Source organism: Typopeltis vanoorti, chromosome 25 (genome assembly GCF_054136105.1).
Source record: "Typopeltis vanoorti isolate ZY-2024b chromosome 25, IOZ_Tvanoo_1.0, whole genome shotgun sequence".
Taxonomy (NCBI): domain Eukaryota; kingdom Metazoa; phylum Arthropoda; class Arachnida; order Uropygi; family Thelyphonidae; genus Typopeltis; species Typopeltis vanoorti.
The window spans coordinates 44,184,425-44,209,396 of record NC_143573.1 but is presented as its reverse complement, the minus strand read 5'-3'; the positions used below and the strand labels follow the sequence as shown (position 1 = coordinate 44,209,396).

At 38.3% G+C, this 24,972-nt stretch overlaps 1 protein-coding gene across 2 annotated transcripts in view; it reads left to right on the top strand.

Annotated features, from left to right (window-relative positions):
- The window catches only part of LOC150092698 (NAD-dependent protein deacetylase sirtuin-3-like), a 143,604-nt gene that overhangs the window by 62,324 nt on the left and 56,308 nt on the right, over positions 1–24,972 (top strand). For both annotated transcript variants that reach the window (XM_090414709.1, XM_090414710.1), the window contains exon 6: positions 2,146–2,196. In XM_090414709.1, the coding sequence (XP_090270835.1) occupies positions 2,146–2,196 (51 nt within the window). The remainder of the gene's footprint in view (positions 1–2,145; positions 2,197–24,972) is intronic.

The following is a 24,972-nucleotide window of genomic DNA, read 5'->3' as shown; positions in this document are numbered from 1 at the left end:
GGCACTTCTCGATCTCAGTCTCTCGTGGATGGATCATGCAGGATGAAGAAAAAGAAGCCCTTCTCATTTCAGAAGCAAACCTTTTAAACACCAGTGTCCCTGCATCTTGGATTAAGTTTTTGGGATCCCTAACATCCCCGTGCGAGTCTTGCTAGTAGTTTTTAGAACCCTGGATAATGTTTCTCGAATATTCGCCGACAATCTTACTTTCTCCCTTTACCTCCTTAATCCTGCCTACAGGCCTTTCCTTTTGATTCGCGCCATGCCCTTTCAATATTGACCTTGAAGGTCACCTGTGACGGGACTTGCAAACAATTTTCAAAAGGCATGCCGAATTTCAGGCAATGCTCTTGGTTTCAATACTTCTACATCCCTTCTTAAACAATGAGCGAGTTAATTCCCTTTGGGCTTATTTTGCTCTTTATACAGATAGCTTTACATAGAGAAATAAAATATACATTTGTACAAGAAAATTTAGGTGAATTCCTACTGTGAAAAGTCAATGTTTTAGATAATTTATTTTGGCAACATCAAATTTTTACAATGCAATTAACAGACATTGTCCTCATAGCCTTAGTTGTTTTGACCAAAATGCAAAATAACTAAACCCAAATGCAATTAACTCTAGCTATAGTAATCTTGTAGGTACCAGGAATTGTTTGTTATAGTGGATAGTTTGCTATGATAAATTTCTTTATAATAGCTTTATGCTCATTGTATATCATTTGGGACAAATCAATAGTTTGTTATGGCGAGGGAGTTTGTTATAATGGTGTTTGGTGTAGTGAGAGTTGACTGTAACTCTGCTCTGTAACTAACCTCTCTACCATGAGCATTCATTAAAGTTATCATTCCATAATCATTCCATTTACTCCTCATAATACCGAAGGAACTCTTTGGAATTTCCTTTGGTCTCCTCAGCTAATTTTTTCTAATTTGATTTTGCCTTCCTTGCAATGTTGGTTTCTTCTTGTCTGTGCATTGTACTGATATTCTCTTTATATTTCTTCCACATTTTTTTTTTTTTTTTTTTGCTTAATGATGCTGCTCATTCATTTAACTCCTGTGTGATTTATCATCCTGATTTCTGGGCATGCAGTCTGATATTGCATCTCTCAGACCCCTTGACCATTTTCCATACACAGATAATATATATATTTCCCTTTCAGTTTCTTATGACATTGCACATTTCCAAGCTGCCTCCTAAGCTTGTCATAATTACTGGCTCTCTAATTACCCTCCTCCCCATTTTTAGCTAAAAGTATAGTATGATTAGCTGCCCTTCTGGTCACTATTGAATGATCACTTTCCCTAGTCATAGTCAAAGTCGCTGGCTGCCTTGATATGGATGTGATCTTTGATGCTGAAGCCAGATCTCACACTTCCTAACCTCAGATCACCTCCATCACATGCTGTTATAGGTAATTACTGCTTCAGTAGCAATTAAATTCCCTTTCTTTCTCCATATTTTCTTTTCCACTATGTTCCCATAGTTAAAGTACTTCATGATTACTTGCTCTGTACGCATTGTGTTGATCTGGCAGTGCATTGCATCTATATTTTTCTTCGTGCTTCCTCACTTCCCAGTCTATAGTCAGTTATATATTTTGCCCTATTGTCTCATGCCAATTAACATCAAATGCACTGCCTCTTTCAAGCCTGCCTTCCTGTTGAACTTCTACTTTTGTTGGTTGCATTCTTTTGCTGTCAGCAACCACCTCTCTGGCCTGTTTGCTATATTCTCACTGCAGTTATAATATCCCTTAGATGAATTTCATCACCCAGTGCAAGACCACCACCCTGCTTATTGGAGGCCTAAAGTTGCTTGAAAAAGTTCCATGTTTGATTTTTTAGAACAGGGTTTCTGGACTGTGTGAGAAATTAAAAAAACATAAAATTAAAAAAAAATTAATAAAAATAGAAAAAAATCCTTAGTCTATTCTTGGTACTTAATGTACTATAGGTTTACACAAAAATCTTTTGTAGGCTAGAGACACATAAAAAAGAATGTGCTCTCTAATTGAGAGTACATTCCAGGACATGTTGATATATATAAAAATATAAATCAATGTGTATATGTATTATATATTCAAGGTTTTATTATTATTATAGTATGAAATTTTAAGAAGGAAATTTCTTTTAAAGGATACAATACTTTCTGGTGAAATTCCTATATGCAAGAAGGAGAAATGCAAGGTAAGTTATATAGCATATATTGCTATATGTAAAGTGAAAATTATTTTCTGTTTGCATATAGAAAGGATTATGGGTTATTTATAACAGTACTTCATTATATAAACATAATGCCAGAAAAAGAGATAACAATTGCGCTCCCTCTCCATTATTGGCAACTCCATTATTAAAGGTGTGTTGGATGAGAGGATGCACAAGGTATGTTTTCCTGGCAGTAAAATGAGTAGCGTGATTGAGGCATTGGATATGAGGAGGGAGAGAGCAAAGGAGTTGATGGTTTTAATAGGTACAAATGACTTGACAGAAGACAAACAGCATGTCAGAATGGATATCAGGAAGCTGCTTAGATGGATAAAAGAGAATAGTGTGACAGGAAGGGTAGTGAGCGTGTTGCTAGGTATGACTGTGGTGAGATGAGGCAGAGAGCAAGGATTATGAATGATATGTTGGCTAAAATGTGTGAGGAGAGGGGAGTACAATTTGTTAATGTGTGGAATGAGTTTGAAGGACGAAGTGAACCGTATGGGAGCAATGGACTGCATTTGAGTGGTTATGGTGTGAGTCACTTGGAGAGACTGTTGCTGGAAGTTAGAGAAGTGAGTACAGAGCTGAATCAGATCAAGTGAGAAGTGATGTGGAAGAGCAGCAGAGTACAACAGGAGAGTTGAAGAGGTGGTTATGAATGAGGAAGTAAGTAGCATGAGTATGGAAAATGCATGATGAACAGGGAAATAGGGAGGCTCAGGATGGATTGGGGTACACAGCGTGAGAAAGACGAATGCTCCAAAAGGATGTGAGAGCATGTGTAGACAGAAAAGGAATGGGATGACCTGGATCAAGAGGAAACAGTTGGGATTGAAGAGGGTTCTAAAATTAATAAGCAGAAAAGGAAATGGCCCCAGTTGAGCATGGAGAGATCACATTGAATGAGTGGTATCAGTGGAACTAGCTGTAGATCCAGGAATGAGCTGTTGTGTTTATATACAAATGCTAGAAGTGTAAGAAACAAGGCAGATGAAATGATTGCACTAATTGAGTCTGTTCACCCAAAAATTGTTGGAATAAGTGAGACATGGTTAGATCAGGACGACATCCTGACAGGAATAGATGTGGAAGGGTATGATGTGTTTCGTGAGGATAGAAGGGGTAAAAAGGGAGGGGGAGTGCTATCGATGAGTTATGTCCCTACAAAGTAGAGATGCAAGAGGGAAATAGTGCCAGTGGTTTTGAGGCAGTATGGTGTGAGATAGAGGTGAATGGAATGAAATACTTGGTTGGATGTTGTTATAGACCAGGAAATGTGGATGGTAGTGATTATGAAATTTATAATCAAATTAGCCAAGCAAATAAGAAAAGGGTGATCATTATGGTCGATTTTAATTATGACAATATAGATTAGATAGCAACTGGAAGTAAAGAAAATGAATTTCTTGAGTTTTTGAGGGATAACTACTTCAGACAGTATGTAACAGAGGGCAGACGAGGATTAAGAGTCTTGGAATTGGTCATCTCATCAGAGGATGTAATTATAAATGAAGTATCAAATCACCCACCATTTGGTGAGAGTGACCATGAGGGAGGGGGGGGATTATGAAGAGCTCAGGAGACAGCTTGCAGGTGTAGCATGGAATGAGGAGTTAGCTGGAAAAGAGATCAATGCAGCTTGGGCAATTTTCAAAACTATCTAGTAAATGCAATGTCTAAATGTATTCTAAGGGTGAGAAGGTTAAATAAGGTAGGTGTGAATGGATGAATAAAGAGATTAAGCATACAGAGAAAAGGGGCATTATGGAGGCAGCATAAGAGAAGTGAAATAACCAATTCCATGGTTATTTCATGGACCAAAGACCAGGCAAGGCTGGTGACTTGGTTGGTGAGGGTAGCTGAAGAGATGTATGAACAGCAGTTAGCTAATGAAGCCAAAAAAGAATCCTAAAGAGTTCTTTCGATATGTAGCCAGCAAAAGAAAGAATGATTATGGAAGGATGACATTGATTGGAGAAAATGGTATAAAGACAGCTGTTGCAGATGTGGTGAAGATACTTAATGAGCAGTTCATAAAGGTCTTTCAATCTTGTGAATCTGACTTCATGGAGAGATTGAGAGCAGTTGATGATGGGGAAGAGAGACTGACTGTAAGTGAGCAAGAGGTGTATGGGGAGTTGAGCAAACTAGATGTAAATAAGACTGTGGGACTTGATAACATATCACCATGTATTTTGAACAAATGTGCCAGGGAGTTGACGCCGGCCTTGACATATTTTTTTCATATGAGTCTTGCACTGGGTCAAGTCCTAAGGAGTGGAAAGAGAGCAAGATTATGCCACTTCATAAAGGAGGTGATAGAACCCAAGCATCAAACTATAGGGCTATCTCTGTGTCAGGTGTTGTAGTTAAGTTGTTGGAGAAGCTTGTGAGAACTAGGATTCAGAATTAGATTCACAACCATAGTATTATCTTTCATGGACAGCATGGAAGGTAATCTACTTACTTATTACAATAAGGTGACTGCTTCCATGGACAGAGGAGAAGGACACACAGTGATATACAGGTAACCCTCATTTAACGCGGTACTTATGCAACATGGTTTCAATATAACGTGGTCTACAAGTTGTCATAACCCTAGTTCAACATGGTACTTATACAATGCGGTTTCGATAAAAACATGGTCTACAAATTGTAGTAACCCTTTATCTTTTTATATATTTTTCTCTGCGCGACTTAAAAATCAAATTTTATCTTTGTTAAATTTGTGTCTCCCCATATCGTGCATGTAAGTTATAAGTAGCGAATTTATATTAGGGGAAATACCTTTTAGCACACATGTACATTAATTGTTTAGCATATAAAGTGTTTATTGTTGAAAGTTGTCTTCGTTTTCTGCCAGGAAAGCACATTAAAAATCATAAGTGTGGTAATCTCAAGCTGAGCATTTTATTTTCTGGTGAGTTACATACAATATGTAATGCTTTTTTATGTAAAAATTTTATTTTTATAGTAATGGCCACTTAGTTGGCTTTTGTGATATGGTTGAAAATTAAATTAGTGAATTAATTGATGGGGAAATAGATTTAAATTAGAAGGAACTGGTGCACTTAATAGATGACATCGAACCAAGTGGTGTGGAAAGTTCTGCCAAAGATTCTGATTGTGATAAATCCGTTAAAGAATTCAGTTTAAAGAAACTAGCAAAAGGATTGGACTTAGCAAGAAAGTTAGGAAGCTATTTTATGGATAGTGATCCCTCAGTGGAATGGTCCGGAAAATTTACAAGACAATTGGATATTTGTTTAACTCCATATGAACTTAATAAAAAATTGCAACATAGTGGTAAGCAAGGTCTTATTACTGACTTCTTGATAACTAAATTAGCTAAGAGATTTCAAGTGATGATGACATCCGGCCATTCATAAATAAAGAACATCTACGAAATGTTTGTTTTGAAGACAGTGATGACAATTAAATTATGCACTTTATTTTATTTTGACTAAAACATTTATGTATTATGGGCAATGAAGTTTACGCATTTATATTTTTATAAGTTTATAGTATGTATTTTGTTTCATAGTTTATATGTTTTCTTAACTTACATGAATTACTTAAATTAAACACAAATATTTTTTGTTGAATATGTCATTGTTGTTTATATAATTAAAAAAAACTATTTTGGAACAAAACCCTTCTTTTTCTATGTGGTCTGAGTCTCGCATAATGCAATTTATGTAATGTGCCATTTCTGTGGAACCTAACATCTGAGTTATACGAGGGCTACCTGTACTTAGATTTTGCAAAGTCTTTCGATAGATTACCGTATGATAAGTTGATAGTCTAACTAGAGTGGATGAGGTTGGATATTAGATTGGTGCATTGGATTGGAGACTGGCTATCTGATAGATATCAACAAGTTGTGTATGGGGGAGCGATATCCAGGAAAAGGAAAGTTACTAGTGGTGTGCCTCAGGAGTATATTTTAGGGCCATTGCTGTTTAACTTGTATATTAATGATATTGGTTAAGATTTGGATGGAGATATTCAGTTGTTTGCAGATGATGCTAAGTTGGGACAAACCATGAAGAGTAGAGAAGATGTTGTGGCCTTACAAGAAGGCTTGAATAAATTGAGTGATTGTGCATGGGAATGGGGATGTGAGTTCAATGTTGCAAAATGTAAAGTTTTAAAATTTGGAAAACAAAAATGGGATACAGAATTTATGCTTGGTGAGGAGATATTGTCAGAGGTGGAGGAAATAAGAGATCTGGGGGTGATAGTGGATAAGGATCTGAAATATAGGGGACACATAGCCAAAATTGTGAAGGCAACACAAAGGCTTCTGGGAATGATGCAGATGACACTGACTTGTAGAAGTAGGGAGATTCTTGTTCCATTGTATAGGGCTTTGATTAGGCCACACATGGACTATTGTGCCCAGATGGGGATGTGAGTTCAATGTTGCAAAATGTAAGGTTTTAAAATTTGGAAAACAAAAATGAGATACAGAATTTATGCTTGGTGAGGAGATATTGTCGGAGGTGGAGGAAATAAGAGATCTGGGAATGATAGTGGATAAAGATCTGAAATTTAGGGGACACATAGCCAAAATTGTGAAGGCAACACAAAGGCTTCTGGGAATGATGCAGACAACACTGACTTGAAGAAGTAGGGAGATTCTTGTTCCATTGTATAGGGCTTTGATTAGGCCACACATGGACTATTGTGCCCAGATTTGGTCACCTGGTTTTTTAGAAGGATGAAGAGATGTTGGAAAGGGTCCAAAGGTGACTGACTAAGGTAGTTTCTGACTTCTGGAATGTCGATTATGAGGAAAGGGATTATTATAGGATAAATGCTGGAGAGGTTCTACAGAAAATAGTGGGCTATCAGGGGAGAACTAGAGGTCATCCCTGGAAACTATCTAAAGAGGATGTGAGTATGGGAGTGAGGAGCAGGGTTTTTTCATGCAGAGTTGTGAATGATCGGAATGCCTTGCCTGAGATGTGGTATCTTGAGAGAATTTGAGTGTTTAAAGCACGGTATGATGAGCTGTGTATATGATAAAAGGACCTCCTAGATGAGTCTTTAACTCCTTGGGGTAACAGTAATAATAATAATAATAATAATTAATTTACTGAACTTGTTAACATTCTGCTGGTTTTCTAACCAGTGTCATCAGAACTGAAATTACAACTCTTGTAGACACACAAAACTTCCAATAACTAAGGTTAGTTATTGGAAGTTTTTTCACTTGGTTAGACTATAAATTATATATTTAGTTTAATCCTTTATCCAAGTGTAAGCAAACAAGTTTGCACCTGAAGTATCTTTGTTACTGGGGTAACTCATGGCAATGGTGGACTGAGTTCTCATCACTTTCCTTAGTATCGCATAATGCAAAGCACATCTCCTTGCTGATGTGTATAATGCTATGCATTATGGGAAGGGTCACTACCCAGACTGGTTCCGACTTTTATTGAGGTCTCTTCAGTGGGAACCAGACCCAGAGGTGATACCAAGGTTGAAGCAATGCAGAAGTCATATTTCCATATGCCAGTTGCCAAAACGTGTCACACCTTATTATTAAATTACTCTGGATTAGAGAAAGATGTTGGAAATTTTTTTCACTTGGTTACTAAGGTAAGTGATGAGAACTCAGTCCACCTTTGCCACAAGTTGCACCAGTCCTGGAGATACTTCAGGTGCAAACTTGTTTGCTTACACTTGGATAAAGGATTAAACTAAATATATAACCTTAGTTATCTTTTCAGATGTACCATGAACATAAGAAATAATAATAGCTATTATTATCCTAAGACACTGTGGAGTCACAAACTCATCTAGGCGATCCCTTTTGGCATATACAGCTCATCTCATACTGTGTTTTAAGCACATTCAAATTCTCTGCAGACACCATGCTCTCAGGCAATGCATTCCAATCATTCACAACTCTCCATGCGAACAACCTGCTTCTCACTCTCTTGTTCATACCCTCCTTATATAACTTCCAGCGATGACCTCTTGTTCTCCCCCAATCTTCCACCATTTTATGAAAAACTTCTTCAACATTAATCATGTAACAACCCTTCTAACTTGTACATCTCTATCATATCACCCCCTCTTCCTCCTATCCACTAGATTCTGCAAATTGCATCATCTCAACCTTTCTTCATACTCAACATTCTAGAGTTTATAAACTATTTTGGTCAATTGCCTCTGGATCTTCTCCAACATCTCTTCATCCTTTTGAAAACCAGGTGACCAAATTTATGTGCAGTAGTCCATATGTGGCCTAATCAGAGCCTTGTACAATGGAACCAGAATCTCCTTACTTCTACAATTTAGAAGATAATATATAATAATAAATGCAGGTGCATTTATTATTAAATCAATCTATCGCCTTAAACAGTATTATTGTACAGTATTTGCTGCTGTGGGTAAGTTTTATTTTTTAATAGTTCACATTTAATATTTAATATTTTTTAATATTTAGAAGTCGCAACAACAGTTCACAGATTGACTACATTTTGACTAGGAGAAATTAAGGCAGCAACAAATCATAAGGTAATCCCAACAGATCAAGAGTCGCAGCAACACCAGCTGCTGTGTGCAGACTTTAAAATAAAGTTGAAGATAGGAACCTTTGGAAGCCATGGGAGAAAGACATTTAAGTGGTTTCGCTTAAAAGAAGAGAGTGTGAGGAACCGTTTTAGGGAGAAGGTGTAAGAGAGGATTTTGGATGGGCTAGAAAGTGTACAAAATTGGTGGAGACACAATTCAAAAGCAATTCTAAGCTGTGCAGTTGAGGTGCTTGGTGAAACATCCGGAAAGATTAGAGAGCAGAAGGAGGGTTGGTGGTGGAATAATAATGTACAAGAAGCAGTGACAGCTAAGAGGAAGGCAAAGCAGAGGTGGGATGAGTCAAGAGTGGAAGAGGACAGAGAGAAAAAGTGAGAAGCCAAGAGAGTTGTTGCACAGGTGAAAGCTATGGCATATCAAGACCTTTATGATCAATTAGAAACAAAGGAAGGAGAGAGAAAGATTTATTGATTGATAAAATGAAAAAATAAGGCATCAAAGGACATCATACATGTGAGGCAGATCAAAGACTGGAGGAAGGGTATTAAGGAGTGATGTGGATATAAGAAACAGGTGGAGAATTTACTTTGAAGGGCTTTTGAATGAAGAAAATGCAAGGACTCAAAGAGAAGATGGGGAGCCTTATGAGGGGATGATGCAGAATATTAGTAGAGTGGAAGTGAAGGAGGCCATAAAGAGGATGAAGAATGGAAAATCAGTAGGCCCTGACAGGATCCCAGTGGAGGCATGGAGGGCACTTGGGAAAGAGGGAATTGATCTGCTGTGGGACCTGTTAATAAAAGTTTGTCAACAGGAAAATATACCTGAGAAATGGAGGGAAAGTACTCGTCCCCTGTCTACAAGAGTAAAGGGGGGGGATGCCAAGACTGTAAGAATTACAGAGGAAGAAAATTGATGTCCCACACAATGAAAATCCTAGAGAGGGATCTTGATGGAAGACTGAGGAAGGAGGTGGAGATTGCAAAGGAGCAATTTGCTTCATGCCTGGTTGATCGATGACAGATGATGGAAAAGTTTCAAGAGAAGCAACACGAGCTACATCTGCTATTTATTGATCTGGAGAAAGCGTATAATAGAATGTCAAGGCAAGAAGTCTGGAGGTGTCTGAGGGAGAAGAAGGTACCAGAGAAATATGTCAGGCTGGTGCAGGAGATGTACAGAAATGTGAAGACAAGAGTTTGGACCTGCCTGGGAGAGACGGAAAGTTTTCCAGTGACAGTTGGCTTGCATCAAGGGTCAGCATTAAGTCCGTTCCTGTTTAATATTGCGATGGAGGTGGTGACCGGGTGACCGAGGAGGTGAGAGGAAGACATGCCTTGGACTGTGTTGTACGCAGATGACATCGTGCTGTGTGCAGAATCAAGAGAAGAAGTGGCTGCTAAACTGGAAAGTTGGAGGAAAGTACTGGAAGAGAGAGGTATAAAACTGAGCAGAAGTAAGACAGAGTATATGTGTTGCGAAATGGATGGCAGCCAGGAGACAGATCTAGAGCTGGAAGGAAATGTCATCAGGAAGGTCAGTGACTTTAGATACTTAGGTTCAACAATGAAAGATGATGGTGAGGCTTCTGAGAAGAAAGTGGGATGCAGGATGGAGGAATTGAAGAGAGATGGTTGTGAGTGTGCTATGTAATAAGAGGGTGCTGATCGATCTGAAAGGCAAAATCTACAGGACATTAGTGAGACCAGCTATGACGTATGCTATGGAAACTGTGGCGATGAGGAAAAATAACATCAGCAGGATGGAGGTAACGGAGATGAGAATGCTTAGGTGGATGTGCGGTGTGACCAGAAAGGATCGTCTGAGAAATGACTATGTAAGGGGAAACGGTGAAAGTTACTAACTTAGGAGCAAAGATACAGGAGGCAAGGTTGAGATGGTTTGGTCATGTGATGAGGAGGGGGGGAAGAGTATGTAGGAAGAAAGGTCATGTAGATGGATGTGTGTGGGGGGGAAGCACAGGCAGCCAAAGAAGAGATGGAGGGAGATGGTGGAGGAGGACTTGAGGATGAAGAACTTGGATGTGGCTACAGCCCAAGACAGGAGGTTGTGGAGGAGACTCACCACAAACAGCGACCCTACTTAAGTGGGAAAAGCTGCAGAAGAAGATGATTACTGATTATATATATATATTCGTATATATAAGAACCTCAAGATTTTTTTTTTTCTAGGGCCCTTGCTCTTTAATTCAGTACTTGTTTGGGAAGCGGTGATACAAGAAAAGATTACTGCCAATAATCACACCTACATACATATATATATATATATATATATATATATGAGTGTAAAAAATGAACAAACTTTATTAAGCATAACTGAACAGTTCAGTAGTAATTGGATACATAATATGGTTTCACATCAGGTAATACATTTTCAAAAATACCTGGAGTTTCCCGGATATTAGCAGCGCCGATGGCGATTCTTGCCACAAGGTCCATGTCAGAGGCAACAGGCGTTTTGTACACCATGGCTTTAAGGGTCCCCACAGAAAGAAATCAATGCTCAATAAATCAGGTGAGCATGGGGGCTGTGCGACGGGTCCACCACGTCCAATCCATCGAGCCCCAAAGGACCTGTCCAAATACTGATGCACAGAAATGCCAAAATGGGCTGGGGCCTCATGGTGTTGGAACCACATCTGCCAACACATACAGTCATTGGAACATTGTTCAGTAAATCCAGCAGAACTTCTTCCAGAAAGGTCTTATACTTCTGGGAGTGCAGTCGGGGTGGTAACAGGTATGGGCTGACTAAACAGTCAGCGATGATACCTGCCCATACATTAATGGCAAAGTGTTGTTGTGCAGCATGTGATCACACAGCGTGTGGGTTTTCATGGGCCCACACATGAGCATTGTGGTGATTAAAGACCCCCTTTGCAGGTAAATGAAGCTTCATCCGTGAACAAAACACAAGTTGTAAAATCGGGGTCTATGGCACTTTTCTGCAGCGCGAATTCCACACTTCGAGGATAATCTTCGGCCATCAGTAACTGGACCCGTTGCAGATGAAATGGATGTAAGGACTCAGGATTGTTGCTTGTCTCTGGATTGTTGTCCATTGCATGCAACGCCCCCTCTTCCATGGCAGGATTTTGTGTCGATTGTGGCCGCCTGCTATCGTGCCTGCGATCCATGAATGATCCATAGCCACAAATTCTGATGCAAATGTGCAAACATTTGGTGATGTGGTACACGTCTGTTTGGGTACCTTTTGCTATACATTCGTAAAACGGTTCATCCATTATCATTAGCTAACCTGTAAACGGTACATGTCTGCCATCTCAGCATTCGTAAAACAACCCATGTTCTTCGTACTACGTCAAAAGCTTGAATGAGGAAGCCTCAATTGCTCACCTGGAGTGCTGGTGAACAGCACCACCTATCACTTTCGGGTGGTGTTTCCGGTCATGCTTTCCTATGTAAATATGGTTGATTTTGATGTTCTCTACCTCTCCTCAGAATTTGTACGTGGAATTTAGAACCACCCTATATATATATATATATATATATATCTTGCACATGAAAGTTCTGAAGACCTAGGACACAACAATGCTGTGTGGGGGGGTGCAGGTGATTAGAAAGTAAACAATGGAATTTTTTTTACATAGAATGGAGGGGGATCATTCGTGGAAGCTGAATAAGGAGGGTGTGAGCAAATGGGTGAGAAATAGATATTTTACATGGAGAGTGGTGGGTGATTGGAATGCATTGCCTGAGAGTGTTATGAATGCAGACACAGTGACTCTATTAAGGCACGGTATGATAAACTGTGTGTGAGATAGTGGGACCTCCCACAAAGAGTCGCTTGACTCCATGGAGGTGTGATAATAATAAACATATTCCTCAAATAGCTGAGGATTATAATCATTGCAGATATGAGAAAGAAGTTGTTCTGAAGAACAAAGGTATGGGAAGTGAAGGAGGAGGATAAGAAGTTAGTTTCGTAAGTTGAGTGTTGAGCTGTATATGCGTGTTGACCAGCAGCAATGGTTAAATTCTAAATGAATAAGCTCTGGAGTGCTTAAAGTAAGGATCATAAATGTGGGACTATTGCTAGATTGTTGCAACATTTTTTTGGTAATTTTCTTTATTTATTTATTGTGGTGGAGTTAAAGCAATCAGGCCTTCTCTTCCACACTGTCAGAAACATTAAATACAAATACAAAATTACAAATCAATATAATACTTCTAACATTAAAAGATAATTCAATTTAAGATAAGATAATGAAATTTGAGATAATGTTAGGTTATGAGATGAAAAAACAGTAGGCCTGTTCAGCTTGTTACATAAATGCAGAAAAGAAAAAAAATGGAAATACAATAATGATGAAATAAATAGCTCAAATTCCTTAGTAAATTTCGAATTTAACTTATTTAGACTTTAGAAACATTGAACAATTATTGTCTTATTGATATTTGAATGAATGTGCGGTAAAATGTAAAAATAATACTGTACTTTTTAAAGATAAAGTTAGACAAACATATGCGTTTACTCATATCAGTAAATTAAATTTGAAATATAGCTAGTGAAATGTACAGGAAAGTGCACAAAAATACCAGGGCTTACCCTTAATTAACAGTTGCAGGAGGTCTACAAGTAAATTAAATAGTTTCCACAAGGCTTCCTTCGATTTGTCTGTCTCTGCATCAAGTCTCTTTTTTTCCAATAAGCAACGACACTGTTAAACATCCAGCGTTTCACATATGGAAGAGGATCCCACTGAGAAATTGGCAGACCACAACTATTTACTGTCAGCAAAGATGAGACATTTTCAACCATGAGTGCATTTCTTGTTGGTGTCACAATATTGTTCATAATGCTGAACACTTGCTCGCAGTCTACATTGTTCACTGGTATTGTTTCAACACACTTCAGAAGTTTCTTCATGGCAACTGACACATACTTACCTCCACTTTGCTTAAAATTCCTATATGATTGAATGACCTCACTCCGGTGAATAATAAAGTTCCAGGGCTTCGCCCCAGCTGTATTTAACCACTTACCAGCAGTTGCTGATGTTCATATGTGATTTGAAGAAAGAGGAGAAATGTTAGTGGCCAGTTAGTGGAGCAGCATCCATAGGAATGTATTGGAATTAAAGGATTCGAAAAGTTGGTTAGAGATAAAATCTAATAGTTGATGGATAGGGATACGATACTTTATATTAGGCTGCATGGCTTTGTAAAGGGTACTCCTGTGTTAGTAATTTATTTACACTTCATAATAAAATTACAGCAGAATTGGATAAAGAAAATGCACCATGATACTGCTGGACTTCGCAAAGGCACTTTCAGAATACCACATGCAACATTACTACAAAAGTTGGAGGCAAATGGATATGAAGCTAGCACCATGGATGGGGGGGGGGGCTGAAAGACAAATAGACACCATAGAGTAGTATATGGTGGAATCTAGGACAATGAGGGTGACTAGTTGAGTACCTCAAGATTTTTTTTTTTTTGTTCTAGGGCCCTTACTCTTTAATTCAGTACTTGTTTGGGAAGTAGATACAAGAAAAGGTTACTGCCAATAAATGAATATGTGTGGAAGTATAAGGTGGATGATTATGGGAAGTTCTGTACACAGCCAGCATCAAAATGTTGGGTAGATGAGCTGTGCAGAAAAGATGTTGAGTACATGGAAATTTATAAGGTAGTATCTGACACCAGCAATGTATAACTGCATACTAAGGATTAAGTAAGTAAATAGAGTAAGTCTAATCTTTAAAGGTACCTGTGGCATGACTATAAACAATAAATTACGTGATAACCACAGTAATTAACTTTAATGAAACGAAAATACAGATATTTCATACTAAAAATAACAGTACATCATCAGTGCATAGAAACAAGAATACTGCCACATGCTAGAAATTAATATTAATAAATTATATTATTAAAAACTGTTTTTGATAGTAACATAAAATAAGAATCTCCCATACTTGTCTCTTATTTTATGTAACCATCAAAAATAGTTTTTAATAATATTATTTATTAATATTAATTTCTAGCATGCAGCAACAGTTTTTAATTGGTAAATCACCTACTGTTGTATGTACCTTATATTCCTGTTTGTTTGATTTGCTTGTTTCTACACATTGATGATGTACTGTTATTTTCAGTATGAAACATCTGTACTTTCATTACATTAAAGCTAATTACTGTGGTTATTTTGTAATTTGTTGTTTAAATAGAGTATAGAAGAGAATTGGTGGCATCAGATCCATGAAGAGTATAAAGTGCAGGCTAGGAAGGTAACAAGCATGATTATTATTATTTTCAGGCCTCCATGGAGTCAAGAGACTCATCGTGGGAGGTCCTTCTTAGGAAACACAAAGTATATCATACCACTCCTTGAACTCATTGACAGTTCTTGCTCTCACCACTCTCTCTCTCAGACAATGCATTCCACAGTTCAACCATCCTCCATGCAAACAAACCACTCCTCACCCTCTTGCTTACAGCTTCCTTTCGTAACTTCCAGGGATGGCCCCTTGTCATCGCTCCTTCCCTTTGTTCCACCAAGCAAAAGAACTCCCCAATGTTCACCCTGTAACTGCCTCTCAACAGTTTAAAAGTCTCGATTATATCACCTCTTTTTCTTCTATCGACCAAATTCTGCAGTCCACATTCCCTCAGCCGATCTTCGTAACTGACATTGTACAGTCCTGAAACCATATGATTTTATGATAAAGAAAGAAAAGGTGCAGTATGAGAGGAGACTGGCTAGTCAGGCTATGGTTAATTCAAGGGAAATCTTCTGCTATATGGCAAACAAAAGAAAGAATAATTATGGCAGGTTACCATTGGTGGATAGTCATGGCAGCAAAGTGAATGTTGCAAAGGATATAGTGGAATTGTTGAATGAGCACTTTATCAGCATATATCATACTGGTGTAAATGATGCTATGCACAATATATATAGAAAGGAGGCAAGTATAAGGATAATTGGAAGTGAAAGAATCAGTGTATCAAGTGTTGATTGGGTTATTAATAAGGCTGTGGGAATGTATAACATATCACCACATATTCTTCCTAAGGAATGTGCACAGTAGTTAGCTTATGCCCTTGACCAGGTTATTTAATGAAAGTCTTGCAGTGCATAAAGTTCCTAAGGAGTGGAAAAAAGCAAAATAATACCACTCCACAAGCATGGTTCTAGGACAGAAGCTTCCAGTTATAGATCAGTCTATATAACTGCTGTTGTAATCAAGATGTTTGAGAGATTGATTAGGAATAGGATGCAAGATTGGGTTGATGGACATATTATTCTATATGATGTCAGCATGAGTTTGTAAAGAGTAAGTCTTCTTTTAGTAATTTACTTGCATTTTCTGATAAGGTGACTAGGATGTTAGATTAAGGGAGAATCGTATATAGTGACATTCTTACTTTGCAAAATTGTTTGATAGATTACCACATGATAAGTTGGTAGACAAGTTGCAGAGGATGGGAATAAATAGTATATTATTAGATGGATTGGAGATTGCCTCTCTGAACAATATAGGCAAGTTATGTATGATGGAGCATTATCTCAAAAAAAAGGAGGGTAACCAGTGGTGTGTTCTCGGTTCTGTTCTCCCCTCCCCTGCTGTTTATCTTGTTCGTAAATGATATATCACATGTACTAACTGGTAATCTTCATTTTACTGATGATGCAAAGTTGGGGAGAATTATAAGTCACACTGCTGATGTTAATTCCATTCAAGAAGTCTTGCACCAAGTCAAAAGTCTTGAATAGACTTTTGACTTGCAAAATGCAAGGTGTAATATTTTGGAGTGCAGAAATATGAGGCTGTGTAGTATATTGTGCTTGAATTTGGTCACCTGGTTTTCAGTGTGAAGTGGAAACATTGGAGCGCATCCAGAGAAGAGTGACTAAGACAACGTAATGCTGGCTGTGCAGAGAGAGATTGAAGAAATGTGGATTTCAGAGTTTGGTGGATATTATTATTATTATTACGTGACACCTCCAGGAAGTCAAGGGACTCATCAAGCGAGGGTACCTACTCTACAACTCTTTTCCTCCGGATAGGAGGAAAAGAGGTAATATGATAGAGGCATTTAATTAGTGAAGGGATTTTATTGGAATTAGCCAGAAAGGATTTTAAAAAGAGTTGAAGGTGAGAGGGGAATTACCAGGGTCCATCTCTGGAAGTTATGTAAGAATGTGGTGAAGAGGGGTATGAGGAGTAGATTTTTTACATGGAGTATTGTCAGTGAATGGAATGCATTACCAGCATGTGTTGTTCATGCAGAGAGTGTTAAGGATTTTGATTCACTATGATAGATATATTGTCAGTTGAATGAACCTCCCATGATGAGTTTGGACTCTACAGAGGGCATAATAATAATAATTTGTATACCAATGATATAGTGAAAGATTTGACGGGGGGATATTCATGGTTTGCTGATGATGCAACACTATTGATAAAGATGATGTAGATATCCTGCAGGATGATTTAAATAAACTGGCATTGTGGTAAAGAATAATGATTGCAGAATATAAGATGATGCACTGTGGGGTGAAAAGGTTACATACTCTGAATCACATTGATGGTATTGGATTGCAGGAAATTGATGAGGCTAGGGACTTGGGGATAATGGTGGATAGAGAGTTGAACTTCAGGCAGCATATTGCAAAAGTTAGTAAAATAGCTTAAAGGATAACTGGATGTTTTTCAACATCTAGTTATCCTTTTATCTCTATATTTATCTCTGTCTATACATTTGCAAGTATAGATAGAGAAGTTCTTATTAAGACTATGTTCGGCTTCATCTTGACTACTGTGCATAGATTTGGTAACCTGCATTTCTTGATTATCAGGAGGTGATAGAGAGGATTCAGGGATGAATGACCATGCTGATGACATGTCTGTTGAATGCTTCCTATGGTATTAGGTTCAAGGTGTGTGTGTATTACAAAGTTTAGTTCATATGTAGAAAATTGGGGACATGATAGAAACTTATAAGATATTAAAGGGATTTTATAAAATTGACACTAAGGAAATTTTTCAATATATGACAAATAGTCAGACAACTAGGGGTCATCCATGGAAAATGTGTAAGAGTGTGTTTAGCAAGAGTGTGCAGACTAGATTTTTTGCATGGAGAGTGGTGAATGAGTGGAATGGACTGCCAGAATTAGTTTTATGTGTATAAAAATTAGTGTTGGTCTCCCACAACGAGTCTGTGGACCTCATGGAGACATCAGATTAATAATCATAATAATAAAAATAGTTATGAAAAAAACAATGTATTAATAGGGTGCCTATGAGAAAGCAACTGGAGGGAGTTGGTGAGTCATCAGTTAAGCAAATAACTCTCTTCTGAATACAGTCAAGCATTTTGAGGGAGGGTCATAAATGTACTACCTCAAATTTGAGCACAGTTATCTAAGGTTAGGCAGATTTGAGATTCATAATGTCAGGAGTTTAGCAGGAGAGACATGTTATTTAGAATGAAAGAAAGACCAGGCATTTTGGAGGCTGAAGATGCTATGGATATGATGTGTTTGTGCCAAGATGGGCTATATGTGAAAAGTCATTCCAAGAGGAAAAACCAATTGTGGTTGGCAGAATATTGTGAAAAGTTAGGAAGAGTGGCACATGGTTTTTCTTCTGAGAAATGTGACATGATTGCATTTCAGTAACATTAAAATTTACCAACTTATCCCCCCCCACCTCTCCCCTAGAGAATGCAAGGAGATGGTATTTAACATTGGTTATAGGGGATCTTGAAGCTTGAATTACCTAAGCACTATAGCTTTTGAGAATGAAAAGACGAATGCAGATTGCCATCAGAAAAACTATGAATAGGATTGGATGTTAAAGACAAATAGGATCATCAATGTATAGGAGGAAGATTGTAGGGTGAAAGTACAGAGCCCTGAGGTACTCCAGCATTAACTGAAAAATCTGATGAAAGAAAACCATCCACCATGACCAGCAATGAATGACCAGAGAAGAAGCTGGTGATCCACCTCACAAAAGGTAGGAGGAATAGCACTAGATAAGTTGGTAAGAATGCCCATAATGCCAGATTTGATCATTTACCTTCACAATATCAAGACTAACCACTAAATTTGATCAGATACCTTGAAAATATCTTGAGTTTCTCCAGACTTTTCCATGTTCTGTTTCAAAGATGGGTGAGGTTATCTAGGAGATCCACTGTGGAGTGCTAATGGAAGAATCCTTATTGGTGCTCACTAAATAAAATTCTTTGTAAAAGAAGGTTTAACACCAAAAGAAATTCATTCGAAGTTCATAAAAGTTTATGGGCACTCTTTCTTTGTTTTTAACAATTAAGAAATGGGCTGCCGAGTTTAAACGTGGCCGTACCAGCCTTGAAGATGATCCACGTGAAGGACGCCCAAAAAAAGTGTAAAATACCAGAAATCATTATTGATCAGTGCATGATATGGTATTGGATGACTGGCAAGTCAGAGTGCTTGAAATTGCTGAGACTATAGACATTTCAAAAGAACGTGTAGGTTATATTTTGCATGAAGAATTGCAAATGAAAAAGCTTTGCTCAAGATGGTTGCCACACTTGCTCACAGCAGATCAAAAATGTACTCGCATGAAAATCTCTGAATAGTGCTTGCAGCTTTTTAACATGAATAAAACTAATTTTGTGTGTCGATTTATTGCTATGGATGAGACTTGGATTCACCATTACACACCAGAATCTGGTTGTTTCAGCGTCAAAGAAGATAAAGTCAGTTCCATCAGCAGGAAAGGTCATGGCATCGGTGTTTTGGAATACTAAAGGCATTTTTTAAGGCATTTTGTTTATTAATTATCTTAAAAAAGGTAAAATGATAACTGGGGAATATTATTCTGATCTTTTAATCAGACTAGATGAAAAAATTTGTGAGAAAAGACCCAGTTTGCAGAAGGAAAAAATCATCTTTCATCAGGACAATGCGCCTGCTCACAGAGGTGTTTTGGCAATGGGAAAATTAAGGGATCTATGAATTGTTGGAACATCCACCCTGTTCCCCAGATTTGGTTCCCTCTGACTTTTATCTCTTCCCAAAACTAAAACTCTTCCTCGCTGATCAGCGTTTTTCTTCAAATCTAGAGGTGATTGCACCTGTAGAGGGGTATTTTGCAGATCTTACTGAGAACCACTACAAGGATGGAATAAATGTATTAGTCTTAAGAGAGATATGTTGAAAAATAAAAATAATTTTGAAATTATATTATATTATTATTTATATTACTTGACTCCTCCAGGGCGTCCATAGACTCATCAAGGGAGGGCACCTGCTCTACAGCTCTCTCCACCAACTACAACTAACCGCAACTACATCAATGCCATCTACCACTGACCACCACCACCACTGGTTTTTCCACAGACAATCACAAACATCCATGCCCACAGCAGGATTCGAACCCACAGCCTTTTGACTGGAGTGCGGATACGCGAACCACTCGTTTTATAAATTAGTTTTTTCATTGTTAGGCCGAGAACTTTTCAGACCACCCTTGTATAGTGGAATATTTTGTGGATTAGTGGAAGGAGATTTTCTTGGTCATCTATACAAGAATTGGAGGGAAAAAACTGATTCCAAGAAGTCTGCCTTTTCTTTAGATTTTACCATCATACTGTCAAGATGTGTGTGAGAGAGAGAGAGAGAGAGAGAGAGAGAGAGGTGAAAACATGGAAGGGCAGAAGTTATGCTGTGTTCCACAGACTTGGTGAGGAACCAGAAGGCTCAGCTGTCATTTGAGTAGGACAAACTTAGTGCAGTCTGATTTTGATTGTTTTTTTTTTTCCCTCCTTTATGAGCTGTAATGTAAACTGAATAGGAGGCTGAAGTTTTTGATTTGAGCCATTGGACATATGCTGAATTTTTGGCTTGGACGACTTTGGCACAATTATTGGAGAACCCGGGCTTGGATAACAGATGAGGATTTGGAGTGGATTGGGGAATAAAAGCACTAATCCAGCGAGAATAGTTTTAATTAGATCAGAGTATGTGTTAGGATTGGAAGAGCAGAAGCAATAATCAAACCATTGTAACAGTCATAGAAATCCCACAAGTTATCCTGATTGACTCTATTGTAGTGCCACAAGATAAAAGTTTGAGATTGACTTGGGGGGGGGGGATGATCTTTGGGAGGTATTATGGAGAGGTTATAGTCAGACCTACCATGAGGAGAGCTAACATCAGCAGTGTATTTGGAGGAGAACTTGTTAAGTAATGGTTCAGGTTGTTGGAAGTATGACAAGGATTATATGGAATTCTGGTGGATTGATGACTAATTTGTGTTAAATCATTACTGACAGCAAACAGCTCAGCTTTTCTTCCAGCTTGGTGTGAAGTCGAAGAAGATAAGCTCAGTCTGAATTGTGGATGTTGAAATCACCAAGGAAGATTATCTCACTGTTAGGGTAATTAGACTGAATGTGATTAGTTTTCAGCAGAGTTAGCAGAACAGCAGAGGCAGCAAATGAAAGCAACAAAGTGAGGCAAGGACATCTTAAGCCAAAGTAAATTATATAAAGAGAATTTCCAGTCAGATAGGTATTGGCATGGAATATCAGAACTTAACAAATGTGCAGTTCTCATCCTTCTTGCAAAAGGCATGATGTAATGAGGAAAGTTGACGTGTGAGATGTGGTTACAGAGGATGTTAGTTGAATAGAGGTTTGGTGATGAATAACATATTGGGTTTGGATAGCTATAGGAAGTAGTGCATGCCATTGATATTGGAATTGAGACCTCATCGATTAAGACAGGTATATGTGAAATTACCGTGCTGGCAAGTATGACAAGCTTAGGAGATTGCTTGGATCAGTGCCATGGCATGTACATCTGCAAGGGCTGGATGTCGATAGAGCATGGAAAGTGGTCAAGGAGCATTTACAGGAGGTTATGGCAGATTGTATACCTAGGGTCTGAATAGTAAAACAAGTAAGGGTTAAATGGATGAATAACACCATTAAGCTTGAGCTGCAAAAAAAGAAACAACTGTGGAGGGAATTTAAAGAAAGGGGGGACCTGCAGGCACACGAATGGTATAAAGTGCAGGCCAGAAGGGTAACGAGTGTGGTAAAAAAAGAAAAAGCGGATTATGAAAGGAAACTAGCTATGCAAGCAAAAGAGAATCCCAAACAGTTCTTTCAATATGCTGCAAGCAAGAAAAAAACTGTACATGGCAAAATGATTTTAAGGAATGACGATGGTAAGGAGGTCACTAAATCAGTCGATATAGTGGAGTTACTGAGCGAGCACTTTGCAAAAGTATATCATCCAGGTGGTGACATTGAAAAAATGAAGGAACCATTAGTTTATACGGGAATTATGAATGAATGAAGTGGAGGTGAATAGTCTATTACAGAACCTTAATGTGAATACATCTGTGGGATTGGATGGTATATCGGGACGGGTCTTGCGTGAAGCGGCTAAAGAATTATCAGTGCCCTTGACCATGTTGTTTAATCTGAGTCTCGGGTCTGGTTTAGTCCCGAAGGTGTGGAAAGAGGAGAAAATAGTTTCACTGCATAAAGGAGGATCCAAGACCACGGTTGCAAATTACCGACCGATCAGCATATCAGGAGTCGTTGTCAAGGTCTTGGAGAAAGTAGTCAACGGAAAAATACAGGAATGGATTGATGAAAATGAGATACACAGTAACTTGCTCAAGTTTTATAACAAGGTGACGGCTGAACTGGATAAGGGTAATGGGTTTACAGTGATACTGCTGGAGCTGGCTAAGCCATTTGACATGATACCACATGGAATTCTAATCCGTAAACTACAACATATGGGAATGGATATAGGGTTGGTGAGATGGATAGCTGGGTGGTTGATGGAGAGATATCAAAGAGTAGTTTATTCAGGAGTAGAGTCCAAAAGACGGCCTGTGACTGGTGGTGTGCCACAGGATTCTGTTCTGTTCTTGGACCACTGCTGTTTAATGTTTGTTAACCATATAGGGAAGGATCTAAGAGGAACAGTTCATTTGTTCGCTGATGATGCAAAGTTGGGTAGGGCGATAGTGAATGCAGAATATGTCAAAATCTTGCAGGATGACTGGGATAGATTGGAGTTCTGGGCTAAGGAGAATGGATCTCAATTTAATGTGACAAAATGTAAGGTTATGCATTTTGGGGTGAAAAGATTAGCAGCAGTATACCACATTGGTGGAACTGTACTGCAGGAGATTGATGAGGCCAGGGACTTGGGAGTGTTGGTGGATAGGGAGATGAAATTTAGGGGGCACATTGCAAAAGTAGCTAAATCAGCTCATCAACTCACTTGATTGTTGAAAAATACCTTGACGAGCAGAGACAAGCAAGTTATTGTACCTCTGTACTGAGCCCTGATAAGACCTCATCTCGACTACTGTGCCCAGATTTGGTCACCTCGGTTCCTTGATGGGGAGGAGGTGGAGAGGATCCAGAGGTGAGTGACTAAGATGATAGCAGGTCTATGGAATGAACCATATGAGAACTGGTTGAAGATTTGTGCGTTGCAGAAATTAGTTGATAGGCGAAAAAGGGGAGATGTGATTGAGACATTCAAATTGCTAAAGGGTTTCTATAGGATTAATTCAGAGGATATTTTTGAGATCAGGACTGGTGGTGGGAGAACTAGGGGACACCTATGGAAGCTGGGCAAGAGTGTGGTTAGCAGGGGTGTTAGAGTTCGGTTCTTTACTTTTAGAGTGGTAAATGAGTGGAATAAGCTGTCAGAGTCTGTTGTGAGTGCTATGACGGTGAGCGAGTTCAAGGCAAGGTATGATAGATACTGTGAGAATGTCGTATAGTTGTGTGGACATGATGTTTAGGGCATCCCTCGATGAATCTAAGGACTCCCAGGAGTTGCCCGTAATAATAAATCGATGAACAAAATCAGTTTTATTCTTGTTAAAATGCTCCAAGCACTGTTCAGAGATTTTCATGCAATTGTGTTTTTGAGCAAGTGCGGCACCCCTCTTGCACAAAGCTTTTTCATTTGCAATTCTCAATGCAAAATATATCCTACACATTCTTTTGAAATTCTTATAGTCTCAACAATTTCACGCACTTTGACTAGCCAATCATCCAATACCATATCGTGCACTTGATTAATGATTTCTGGTGGTGTTACACTTTTTGGCCATCCTTCATCAATCATCTTCAATGCTGGTACGGCCACGTTTAAACTCGGCAGCCCATTTCTTAATTGTCGACAACAAAGGAGAAGAGTGCCCATAAACTTTAATGAACTTCAAATGAATTTCTTTTGGCATTAAATCTTCTTTTGCAAAGAATTTCATAACTACATGATACTCAATTTTATCCATTTCAAGGGATACAGACAACATTTTTGTTTCAGACAGCTATATAAAACAAACTTCTTGATAGAATGAATTGCAATTTGATATGCAATATGACAAATGTACCAACTTAGAAAAAAAAAAATCTTGTCGATAGTGTTGCCATCTATGGTTGAGGCTGAGAACTTTATAGACCACCCTCATACTTAGGCACAATTTTTAGTGAAGATGGTATTAAATATGGAAATAGACAACAGAATCAACAAATCTGGTTTGGTCGGAAGACATATGAATAAATTTATATGGAATAAGAGAGAAATTAGTCAAAACACTAAATTAGCTATATACAAGACAGTGCTCACACCAATTTTAATTTATGGATCTGAGAGCTGGGTTAGAAATAAAACACTTGACCAAAGGCTAGAGACCACAGATATGAGAGTCCTGAGAAAGATTAGGGGCATGAATGACAATATCATATTAAAAACAAGGATATTAGGTAAAAACTTAACATTGTTAGCATCCAGGAATGTGTTAGCAGAGCTAATGTCAGGTGGTATTGTCACTTAAACAGAATGCGAGAGGAAAGATTAGCAAAACCAGTGTTCTCTGCCAGGTTGGCAGGAAAAAGACCCAGAGGATGACAAAAATATCGGTGGATTGATAGAGTAAAAATTGCCTTAGAAGACAGAAAATCTGATAATGTTAGAGTCTTGACAGATAACAGATTGATTTGGAGAAAAATTGTTGATAGCAAGTTAGTGATGATGTAAGTTCTTCAAAAAGTACTATCATAACATTCTGTATATGCTTGAGGATCATTATCATCAAATTCCTGCCATGTACCCTCAAGGGGTGTACAGGATATGACAGTACTACATGAAAAAATTACATCATTACTAACTTCC